The sequence below is a fragment of the Rhea pennata genome, chromosome 7 (genome assembly GCF_028389875.1).
Source record: "Rhea pennata isolate bPtePen1 chromosome 7, bPtePen1.pri, whole genome shotgun sequence".
NCBI classification, from domain to species: Eukaryota; Metazoa; Chordata; class Aves; order Rheiformes; family Rheidae; genus Rhea; species Rhea pennata.
In genome coordinates, this window is record NC_084669.1 from 36,945,842 (window position 1) to 36,957,189 (window position 11,348).

At 59.1% G+C, this 11,348-nt stretch overlaps 2 protein-coding genes across 2 annotated transcripts in view; both read left to right on the plus strand.

Moving 5' to 3' along the window:
* The first annotated feature begins 124 nt into the window (after positions 1-124).
* On the plus strand, positions 125-7,229 carry SAR1A (secretion associated Ras related GTPase 1A). Its single transcript, XM_062580149.1, has 7 exons — positions 125-182; positions 269-343; positions 2,300-2,419; positions 2,915-2,980; positions 4,562-4,665; positions 5,157-5,288; positions 6,046-7,229. The coding sequence occupies exons 2-7, from the start codon at positions 286-288 to the stop codon at positions 6,160-6,162; spliced, it is 597 nt and encodes a 198-aa protein (XP_062436133.1). The 5' UTR covers positions 125-182; positions 269-285; the 3' UTR covers positions 6,163-7,229.
* A 1,141-nt stretch (positions 7,230-8,370) lies between these two features.
* Positions 8,371-11,348, plus strand: part of TYSND1 (trypsin like peroxisomal matrix peptidase 1) — a 5,559-nt gene continuing 2,581 nt past the window's right edge. Inside the window, 4 exon segments of the mRNA XM_062580482.1 lie at positions 8,371-8,934; positions 8,936-9,179; positions 9,217-9,283; positions 9,285-9,361. Coding sequence (XP_062436466.1) covers positions 8,371-8,934; positions 8,936-9,179; positions 9,217-9,283; positions 9,285-9,361 — 952 coding nt within the window.

Sequence of the window (11,348 nt, forward strand, 5' to 3'; positions counted from 1 at the left end):
CCGCCCGCCGCCGGGGGGCGGCCTCGAACCCGCGGCCGCGCCGTGACGCCACGCGCACGGCCGACGTGGGAGCCAGCGCGGCGCCGGCGCGGCCGGAAGGGGCGGGGCGCGCGGGGCGACGCATTTCCGGCGGGGAGCTGGCGGCTGCCGCGGGAGGGGAGTCGCTGGGGCCGCGGCCGGAGGTGAGGGGCGCCGGGCCGGGGGGGACCCGGGGGGGGGACCCGGGGCCGCGCCTCGGCTGACGGGCGCCGCGGTTGTGTCCCCGCAGGCCGGCACTCTCGAGCGATGTCGTTCCTGTTGGAGTGGATCTACAACGGCGTCAGCAGCGTGCTGCAGTTCCTAGGTAATGGCGGCGGCAGCCGTTGAACCGGCCGCGCTCCGCGGTGCGTGCTGGGCCCAGGCAGCCCGGCGGGGAGTGCGCCCGGGGAGCTGCTGCTGCTCGGTGAACGCTGTTCTGCCCCAGTGCGGGGAGCTTCTGGGATATCTTCTGGCAGGGCGGCTCTCGCTGGAACTCTTACAAGACGCGAGGGCAGCCGGGCCGGGGCCAAAGGCCCCTTCAGTTCAGTGCCCTGTCCCCAGCAGCATCCGCTTTTGGACAGAAAGATAGACTAAGAGGGCAACAGAAAAGCGTCTGGCGTATTAGGATGTTAATCGCTGTCTAGAGGCGCACGGTTTGCTGCCGGGGGGGGGGGGGTTGCGCGCCGATCAGATACGCAGCCGTCAGACGCGGAGGGTAGGCCCTCCCGGTCCGGGCTCGCAGCCGTCCCTCCGCTGTACAGAGCGGCGCAGGAGGGTGAAGCTCAGGAGAGCCGGGTAGAGCAACGCTGTGGTTGGACAACTGCCCAAAGGAGTAAGAGCCACAGGGCTGCCAGCACCCTGTCTGCGTGGGCGTCGGGGGCAGCGCTTTCACGTACCTAGAATCCAGGACGTGCAAGCCTGGGACGCCTAAAAGCGCTTTGCGGACGGCTCGCCAATGCGGAATCGCCTGCGTGATGCCCGAGGACCTCTGCGGATCCTGTCGCGAGTGACTTGCTGAAGGCAGGTCTGCCGCTTGGTCAGGGAGGGAACTGGCGCGAATTCCAGTCCTCCTCCCGGCGTCCGAGCTAACCGGCTCTGCCAGCGTTCGCGCGTATTTCTCGCTGCGGCGGCCAGCTAGCTTGCTTTTCCTCGAGCTGTTGCTTCCCGTTACTGAGCCCGCAAACTTAGCAGCACGCGGGGGAGAACGTGCTGGCACTGACCGAGGCACCGTTGCCCGGCCGAGGGAGGCCCGTGCGTTTTGGCCGCCTGTTTCACCGCGTTGCGAGCAGTCATTTCGCGAGGCGCCCGTGACGGTGAGTCCGTAGGAAGGCTCCTCCTGCCAAAGCCTCGGATGCAGCCGCGGTCCTTGCTGGAGGACTAGGTGCCCTCTGTCCGGGGCGCTGCTTGGGATGTAAGGGAGGACCCATCCTCGTGTGGCTGCCTTTGGTGAGGTCTCCCTTACGTATGTTGCGGGATCCGGAGCATCTTCTCCTTATAACGACCGCTGAACTTTGATGCGGTTATTGTATTCCTGACGCCCAAATCCAGCCTTTTCTTTTAGTAGTAGCGAAATGGTCTCTGGGATGGCTTTATTAACAGTCGTTGGCGTACGAACCACTCTTCTCACAGTTTTCGGGATGTTGTTTTTCTTGAAAAAGTCCTGTGGAAAACATGATGCATAGCTAAAGTTGGAAAAAAGTCACTGTTTATTTAAAGAAGACGGGGTATTATTCCATGCTTTGCACTTTTTCTTCGGTAAACCTGCTTACCGTGCTATCTTCTCTGAGTTTATTCCGTGCTGTCTTCTCCGAGTTTATTCCATTCTCGCGTTTAGGTGGTTGTGGGTGACAGATTGATCTGTAATCCATAGCATGGGAAAAATATTTGCCCGCATGCTCTTGTGATAGGATGCATCAAACACGGGGGCAACTGAGCATCTTGTTCTGGTGCTTATTCCATAGATGTAAAACGTTTTCGGAGAAAAGAGTATGTTATTTGAAGAAATAAGAGCTCAGAAAACGTCAGTTGCTGTAGGTATTATCTTGCATCGCTTTGGTAAAAGCCAGGACGCATTTTGTTGTTGCTGTTGTTGGGTTTGGGTTGTTTTTTTTTTTTTTTTTTTTTTCCTGTGATGTTCTCTGTCTATGCTAGAAATACTTGTATGTGAATAGATGACAGTATTATTTTGGGAGCGGGATTCGCATCTAAGCGGTGGCAGGTATCGAAGCATTTCAGCGCGTGTGCAAAGAAAAGCCTGCTGGATTTTTTCTTTACCTTCCAGGTTTGTACAAAAAGTCTGGAAAACTTGTGTTCCTGGGCTTGGATAATGCAGGCAAAACCACTCTTCTGCACATGCTCAAAGATGACAGGCTGGGTCAGCACGTCCCCACGCTACATCCAAGTAAGCCTTCCGGTGACCGAACGCAGAGCGCCTCGCGCGGTTTTTCTCTTTAATTAACGTGTCGCGTGTCGGAGCGCGGCGTCGGAAGACGCCGTAACGCTGGCTTTATGCTGGGGACGCGGACTTCAGCAGCCTTAAAACCGGCTTTGAGCATACAGTTGCCTCTCGCACATTGCTTTCCCGAGCTGAAGTAAATTTGCGTCTTCCCCTCAAACGTGAAACGGAGAGCCCGAGAAGAGTCGTCGTCCGGTTGAGATGAACCCGCTCCTGTTGCGGAGGGAGCGTGTTTCTAGCGAAAGCGTGAGAATCGCGGATTAATACGCGTGTGCTTGAGCGAGGAGGCAGGAGAAGTTACTTTGTCCCGCTCCATTTCAGTGACTGAATTTTATAGAGCACGGAGATATCGTATTAGGCACGCGTGGTGTTTATATATACACCGAGAAATTCCGTCCACGTTTATTTTTCTGGAATACAGCCTGTGTTTTTATTTTTTAGCATCAGAGGAGCTGACGATCGCTGGAATGACTTTTACAACTTTCGATCTGGGTGGACACGAACAAGGTAAAAGTGAACTTGCGGAACGGGAGGCGCTGAGTGAGGTCAGTCTTCTGATTTCCATGATGTTCTCAAGCCACTTTAAGCAAAAGCTACCGAAGAGAGCTGGCAGTACCTAATTTCTGTTGCCCAAGATGGTTTGTGGATTTACATGCGGAAATAACCTTCTGGCTCTAGGATACTAGTTACTTTAGCAGTCTGGAAAAAATGTGCTGTAAGTTGATGCTGTGGTGCCTGAAATATTTTAGCCGTAGAAGATTTGAACGTAGAAGGCTTATTCTTTTGAATAAACGCTGGAGTTTCATTTTTAGGCTTTCTAGAAGTTCTAAGAAAAGCTTTCCTACTTTTTTTTTTAATGCCCGCAAATACAGGGAATGTCTGGTCTGAACGACTTGGCTTTTGCACAGGGTCTTCTGAGCCTGTTACGCGCGTTGTAGTACCTACGTTTGAATTCCGTATACTAGTCTTTAAATTGGTCATCTTCAAAACGTTGGCCAGGCAAACGAAAAGCTTTTCTAGTGCTGCTTGTTTTCAGACATCCTGGCGTCAGCTCCCACCGAGCTAGCCAGGTTCTTTGCCGGGAGTATTCTCAGAACATGGTTCATACACAAAGAGTAAAGACCGTATTCAATCCCAGTTGTAATATGATAGATTAGACTAGTGTAGTAATCTAAGTTTCCACCGATGAGTATTTTTTGGTACGTTAGCAGTCTCTGTACACTCACTGTTGCGATGTGAGGCGTCCCCAACCTCTGGGAAGAGAGACGTGCGATAAAGCCAGCTCAGACCCATCACGCTCTTCAGACCTTTGAGAAGTTTTCTTAACCTTTAAATATCCAAATGTTGGGCTGAGCCGTGCACATGCCTCCCGGTCGGTCTGTCAGCTGGCATGGGCTTGTAAAAACAAGCTCACAAAAACAACTTGTTTTGATAGAAGCACTTCCAAGGTTGCTGACACGCAGGCGTGATTAGTCTGTCCAGCTGCACGGGGAGAGCTCTCCGGTGTTGCTGGAATAGACCAGTCTTGCGGCTTTGCGCCCGCTGCTCTTTCAGGAGAGTAGCACAATTCCCTCCCTCGCTGGCGCTCGGCGTGGGAGAGGTGAGGGAGCGGTCGTGGCTGGCTAAAAAGGCCTCCTCGGCTGCTGCGCGTTCCCTCGGCTCCTGCAAAGCCGAATAAAACCTTCCAGGTACCTCTCGCGCGGCGCCCAGTTCAGTCATCTGCCTGCGTATTGCCTTTTTCCAGCAAACTGAGCAGAAGGATTGTGGCAGCGGGGTTGCCGCAGGAGCTAGAAGAGAAAGAAATAACACTGTAAGCACTGCGTAGCCGAGCTAGCCGCGTGCTCGGCGTGCGGCTGGCTCGCTGACAAAAGAGGACTTAGAAGCGAGTAGTAGACGCGATTACCCGCGAAAGCGAAGGGAGCGTAACGCGCGCTCCGTGGCTTCCCAGCCTCCGTCCCTTCGCTGGAAGGTCTTCTGTCGACTTGAGGAAATCGTGACAAAAACCGTGGCTGCGGATTGCGGGCGTAATTTTCCTGCTCCTCCGAGTAGCGTTTTTACAGGGTGGTATTTATCGCTTCTGTGTTCCAGCTCGCCGGGTCTGGAAGAACTACCTGCCGGCAATTAACGGGATTGTCTTCCTGGTGGACTGCGCGGATCACTCGCGTCTCATGGAATCCAAAGTTGAGCTTAATGTAAACTTCCCTTTTCCTTCCTTGCCTCTACCAACACCTTTGAATAGCTATAGTTAATACTCCCGGTTTTGGGGCTGGAGCAGCGGGTTCCGAGAGAGTCTCCTGCTTCAGACTTGCACTTTCTATGCACCCTTCGCACAAGCGACGCAGCGTCCAAAGCGCGTCCTTACAGGAACTCGCGCGTTAGTTTTATGCTGTGACGGGATCGGTGTGGATCTATACGTACGTTCTCAAAGACTTGGAGAGTGCTAGATGTCCTTGCTGTGCACCCGCTGTAGGCTCTCGAGCCATCCTGGGAGAGTTTTCAAGTAGCCTGTGCAGCTAGCAGCTTCTTTTAAAAGTGTTTTCTGGAAAGATTCCTCTTCCAGGGGGTACCGTAGCACCAAAAGAACACCCTTGTTTCTCACGGAGCTTAAAGAAAGAAACAGAAAGTTTCTTCAGACGATGGGCGTTTGTTTTGCTTGTGCTTGACTCGTCTGTCTCGCACGCAGGCGCTAATGACAGATGAAACAATATCCAACGTGCCAATCCTTATCTTGGGTAACAAAATCGACAGACCAGAGGCCATCAGCGAGGAGAAGCTGCGGGAGATCTTTGGGCTTTACGGACAGACCACGGGAAAGGTAGGGAATCTTCTTCGATCTTCTGAAAGTCACGGAGAGCTTTTGCGTTTAATTGCAGAATTGAGGTTCCTCTGGAAACCGCTCGACACGTTACTGTCCATTTGTCCAAAACGTTGGCCAAGCTGAATCTTTAGTAATAATAACGCCCTCGGGCAAGTTTTGAAACCACTGGAATCGCAAACAAAGCGATACCTCTACGATGATTAGGAAGTTAGACGGACGTCAAGCCGGTGTTTTTAAGGCGTCGTGTGGCTCTCCCGCTTTCGTTGTTCTGCATCTCTGCCCAGTCTCATCATTTGCTCAATGTTTAGAAAGAATTGGTTGGAAGCGCTGGATAGCGGTAGTAAAACGCTGCAACGCGTGATGCTAGCTTATCCGCGCCCTTGAAAGTCGCTTCTAGTAAACGCTGCGGATGCTGGTTTCTGCGCTTACTCCATCAAATTACGTGCCTAGAAAACGGTTTGCTTCGGTGCTTTTAATGCTCGTTCTCCCAAGCCGCTAGATACCGGTGTTCCTCTTGCCCTCGAAGTCATCTGAGCAGCTGCTCTGCGCGTTGCAGAGCTCAGCGTGCAGCGGTCCTGCTAAAGGGGCTGCGTAAAGCTGGAAAAGGAGATACCCCGGGCTGAACGGGGTTTCCCTGGGTTGTGACTCTGGTTGTGCTCGAGTAAGTGGCAGCTGAGGGTCTCTCTAGGTTTGCCCGGGCCTGGCCCCGGTGCTCGGTTTGTCGCCCTCCTGATTTCTCTTTGGCTTTTCCTAGGGAAACGTGCCACTGAAAGACCTGAACGCGCGTCCCATGGAGGTGTTCATGTGCAGCGTGCTGAAGAGGCAAGGCTATGGCGAAGGTTTTCGTTGGCTATCGCAGTATATTGACTGATACTGGGACAGACGTAGAGTTTTACTCCTCTGGACTGATCCTGTTCACAGCTTCCTATGGACTTTTCTAGTAGAACACGGAAGGTTTTCCAACCGCGTACCGGCATTGGCCGAGAGACTCCTGGTTTTCGACTGCTCCATTGCACAGTGGTGACACAACTCTTTTCCGCGCGACTGGGAGACAGCACGGTTCTGCACGTGGGCGCAAGTCGTCCCTTTCAGTCGCCACGGTTTCCCGCGGAAGCCGTGGCTTTGGGGTTACAACGGGGCTGGTGCCATCTGGGAAGTAAAACTCTGCACGCTGCACCGTAACAGCTGAAAAAGAGAGCACGTCTCACCACTGTGGTTAATTGACTTAAAAAAAAAAAAAAAAAGAAAGAAAGCAAGCAATTATATTTTTTAAAGAAGGTGTTCATGTAAACAGCGTCCCTTCTAACTTTTTAGTTTAACATTCATCTTGTTTAGTCCAGAGTCTGTTTAGGGTTTTTTAAAAATATATTTAACGGTATTTAGACATTTCGCAAATTACTGAACAAAGCATCATGATATTAGAGGTCCTCAATAAACATAGATTTGGGCTTAACTGATCTATAGGATGGTTGTGCTGTGTCACACTGGCTGATCATGAAGAGGGTGCCGTCGGGCCTGACTCGCGCGATCAAGCTTCCCGGGGAGTTCTCGCCGGAGAAGAGTACCCGCGAGCACAGCTGGCGGCTGTAGCCTCACGGCTTTAGGCGTCCGAACGCGGTTGCCGCCTTCGGCTCCCCGGAGCGGCGAGCCCGGGGGACGGGGCCGCCGGAGCGCGTCCTCGGGTTGCGCGGCGGCCGGCCGAGCTCGCCGGGGAGGGGGCGATCTTCTTACTGCGGGGCTCCGCTGCGCTCTAGCAGTAAGAAAGCGCGAAGCTGTTTTCGGTGGTTGTAGCACGGAAGTGTTTGACACTTGCATATCATAAGGTTATTAATGTAGACTAAAGCGGTTTCTTTTATACTCGGCGGATCTTTGTCTGACGTTCCATTACTGTCTAGCACTCGTTTTCGGTTAAATAAAGACACGTCTTTCTCCTCTGAAGGGGTGGTGAGCCTCAGTTGCAACGGGCTTTTGCTGCGCCGCCGCTCGGCGTGGAGCTGGTCGGCATACCTGTCCGCGGGGCAGAAGGGAGGTCCGGGGGGGGGAAAGGCCCGAGGGCGAGCGGACGGGGAAACAAACTCACTGCTGCGTCTCTTCCAGAGGCGGCCGTGGGCCCGCGAGAGCAGCGAACGCCTGCGCGCCGCTCCTGCTCGCTCGCAAGAATTTTCTGCGCTCCCGCTGTTGAAAAACGGCGGTTCTGGGGCCCGGCCGCCTTCGCAGTTTGCCTTTCAGCAGGCTCCATCCCCCGCGGGAGAAGGGGCAGCTGTAGGGCTCCTGGCCCCGGGCGCCGGAGGCCACTCGACGCATCGCCCAGCAGCTGCCTGCGCGCCGCGCCGAGCCGAGCCGCGCCGCAGCTGGCGCGGGGCCGCGCGCGCCGCCCCGCCGGCGCCACGTCGGCGCGCGCCCACGGGCCGCGCCCCGCCTCCAGCCAATGGGCGCGGGCGGCGCCCCGCCTCCAGCCAATGGGAGGGGGGCGCGGCCCCGCCTCCGCCAGCGGGCGGGGCGCCGCTCGCGTCGGGGCGGCGCCGGTGGCGCGTCGGGGCGCGCGGCGACCTTTGCACCGCCGGGGCGCGCGCGGCCCTTGCACCGCACCGCGCCGCACCGCGCAGCACCGCACCGCACTGCGCAGCACCGCTCCGGTCCGCGCAGCTCCGCGCCGCACCGCGCAGCACCGCTCCGGTCCGCGCAGCTCCGCGCCGCACTGCGCAGCACCGCTCCGGTCCGCGCAGCACCGCTCTGCACCGCGCAGCTCCGCACCGCGCAGCCCCCCACCGCTACGCACCGCGCCGCAGCTCCGCACCGCTCCACAGCACAGCGCTCCGGTCCGCGCAGACCCGCGCCGCACCGCGCAGCACCGCTCCGGTCCGCGCAGCTCCGCACCGCGCAGCCCCGCACCGCTACGCACCGCGCCGCAGCTCCGCACCGCTCCACACCACAGCGCTCCGGTCCGCGCAGCCCCGCGCCGCGCCGCCGCTCCGCACCGCGCAGCTCCGCAGCGCTCCGCACCACTCTGCACCGCGCAGCTCCGCACCGCGCAGCTGCACTCCACACCGCGCCGCGCCGGTCCGTGCGCTGCGGCCGCATGCCAGCCTCGGCCGGCCGCTGGCGCGCGGCGGAGCGGAGCGGCTGCGCCGTGGTGGCGTGGGGGCCGGCGGCGGCGGAGCCCCGCAGCGGCAGCGGCGTGGTGCTGAGCCGGCGGCCCGGCGTGGTGCTGTGCCACGGCGCCGTCTTCGCGCCCTTCCTGCGGCAGGGCCCGGCGGCGTGGGGGCGGCGCGAGGCGCTGCGGCCCGACGCCCTGCGGCCCGGCCTGCGGGTGCGCGTGCTGCGGCCGCCGGCGGGGCCCGGCGGGCGCCCGCGGCAGCACGACGCCCGGCCGCTGGCGCTGGTGCCCTGCGCCGCCTTCGCCGAGGCGCTGGCGGGGTCCGGTGCGGCGGGCCGGGCCGAGCCGGCGGGCGAGCGGCGGGCGCTGGCCTGGTTCGCCCTGCTGCGGGTGCCGGCGCTGGACGGCGGCGGCGGGTGGACGGCGCGGGCGGCGGCGGCGGCGCTGCGCAAGGGGCAGGCGCTGGTGGCCTGCGGCTCGCCCTTCGGCGCCCTCTGCGCCGACCTCTTCCTCAACACGCTGAGCGCCGGCGTGCTGAGCAACGCCGGCGGGGCCCCGCAACGCCCTGCTGCTCACCGACGCCCGCTGCCTGCCCGGCACCGAGGGCGGCGGCGTGTTCGCCGCGCGGCGCCCGCGCCTCGTGGGTGTCGTGGCGGCGCTGCTCCGCAGCCCGGCCGGCGAGAGCCTGGGGCTGGCGCTCGTCTGCTCCCTTGACGCCATCCTGGAGGGCCGCCGCCGACGTCTGGCGCAGGCCGGGGCCGTCCCGCCGCCGCCGCTGCCGGAGGACGAGGATGACGGCGAGGACGACGACGAGGAGGACGAGGCAGCGCCGCGGGACGAGCTGCTGCGGGGCGTGGCGCTGGTGTGAGTGCGGCAGCACCTGGGGCTCGGGCACCCCTGAGCCCCCGGCTGCTGCTCACGTGCCGCCACGTCCTGCAGCCGGGTGGGCGCCTGGCCGTGCGCACCGTGCCTGGGTGGTGAGTGCAGCTTCCCTTCCCCCTTCCCTTCCCTTCCCTCCCTTCCCTTCCCTTCCCTTCCTTCCCTTCCCTCCCTTCCTTCCCTTCCTTCCCTTCCCTTCCCTTCCCTTCCTTCCCTTCCTCCTTCCCTTCCTTCCTTCCCTTCCCTTCCTTCCCTTCCCTTCCTTCCCTTCCCTTCCCTTCCTTCCCTTCCCTTCCCTTCCCTTCCCTTCCCTTCCCTTCCCTTCCCTTCCCTTCCCTTCCCTTCCCTTCCTTCCCTTCCCTTCCTTCCCTTCCCTTCCCTTCCCTTCCCTTCCCTTCCCTTCCCTTCCCTTCCCTTCCCTTCCCTTCCTTCCCTTCCCTTCCCTTCCCTTCCCTTCCCTTCCCTTCCCTTCCCTTCCCTTCCCTTCCTTCCTCCTTCCCTTCCTTCCTTCCCTTCCCTTCCCTTCCCTTCCCTTCCCTTCCCTTCCCCTTCCCTTCCTTCCCTTCCCTTCCCTTCCCTTCCCTTCCCTTCCCTTCCCTTCCCTCCTTCCCTTCCCTTCCCTTCCCTTCCCTTCCCTTCCCTTCCCTTCCCTTCCTTCCCTTCCCTTCCCTTCCCTTCCTTCCTTCCCTTCCCCTTCCCTTCCTTCCCTTCCCTTCCCTTCCCTTCCCTTCCCTTCCTTCCCTTCCCTTCCTTCCTTCCCTTCCCTTCCCTTCCTTCCCTTCCCTTCCCTTCCTTCCCTTCCTTCCCTTCCCTTCCCTTCCCTTCCCTTCCCCCCTTCCCTTCCCTTCCCTTCCCTCCCTTCCCTTCCCTTCCCTCCCTTCCCCTTCCCTTCCCTTCCCTTCCTTCCCTTCCTTCCCTTCCCTTCCCTTCCTTCCCTTCCTTCCCTTCCCTTCCCTTCCCTTCCCTTCCCTTCCCTTCCCTTCCTTCCTTCCCTTCCCTCCCTTCCCTTCCCTTCCCTTCCCTTCCCCTTCCCTCCCTTCCCTTCCCTTCCCTTCCCTTCCTTCCCTTCCCTTCCCTTCCCTTCCTCCCTTCCTTCCCTTCCCTCCCTTCCCTTCCCTTCCCTTCCCTCCTTCCCTTCCTTCCCTTCCCTTCCCTTCCCTTCCCTTCCTTCCCTTCCCTTCCCTTCCCTTCCCTTCCTTCCCTTCCCTTCCCTTCCTTCCTTCCCTTCCCTTCCCTTCCCTTCCCTTCCTTCCTCCTTCCCTTCCCTTCCCTTCCCTTCCCTTCCCTTCTCCTTCCCTTCCTTCCTTCCCTTCCTTCCCTTCCCTTCCTTCCTTCCCTTCCCCTTCCCTTCCTTCCCTTCCCTTCCCGTCCTTCCCTTCCCTTCCCTTCCCTTCCCTTCCCTTCCCTTCCCTTCCCTTCCCTTCCCTTCCTTCCCTTCCCTTCCCTTCCCTTCCCTCCTCCCTTCCCTTCCCTTCCCTTCCCTTCCTTCCCTTCCCTTCCCTTCCTTCCCTTCCCTTCCCTTCCCTTCCTTCCCTTCCTCCTTCCCTTCCCTTCCCTTCCCTTCCCTTCCCTTCCCTTCCCTTCCTTCCCTTCCCTTCCTTCCCTTCTCCTTCCCTTCCTTCCCTTCCCTTCCCTTCCCTTCCCTTCCCTTCCCTTCCTTCCCTTCCCTTCCCTTCCCTTCCCTTCCCTTCCCTTCCCTTCCTTCCCTTCCCTTCCTTCCCTTCCCTTCCCTTCCCTTCCCTTCCCTTCCCTTCCCTTCCCTTCCCTTCCCTTCCCTTCCCTTCCCTTCCCTTCCCTTCCCTTCCTTCCCTTCCTTCCCTTCCCTTCCCTTCCCTTCCCTTCCTTCCCTTCCCTCCCTTCCTTCCTCCCTTCCTTCCCTTCCCTTCCCTTCCCTTCCTTCCCTTCCTTCCCTTCCCTTCCCTTCCTTCCCTTCCCTTCCCTTCCCTTCCCTTCCCTTCCCTTCCCTTCCCTTCCCTTCCTTCCCTTCCTTCCCTCCCTTCCCTTCCCTTCCCTTCCTTCCCTTCCCTTCCCTTCCCTCCTTCCTTCCCTTCCCTTCCCTCTTCCCTTCCCTTCCCTTCCCT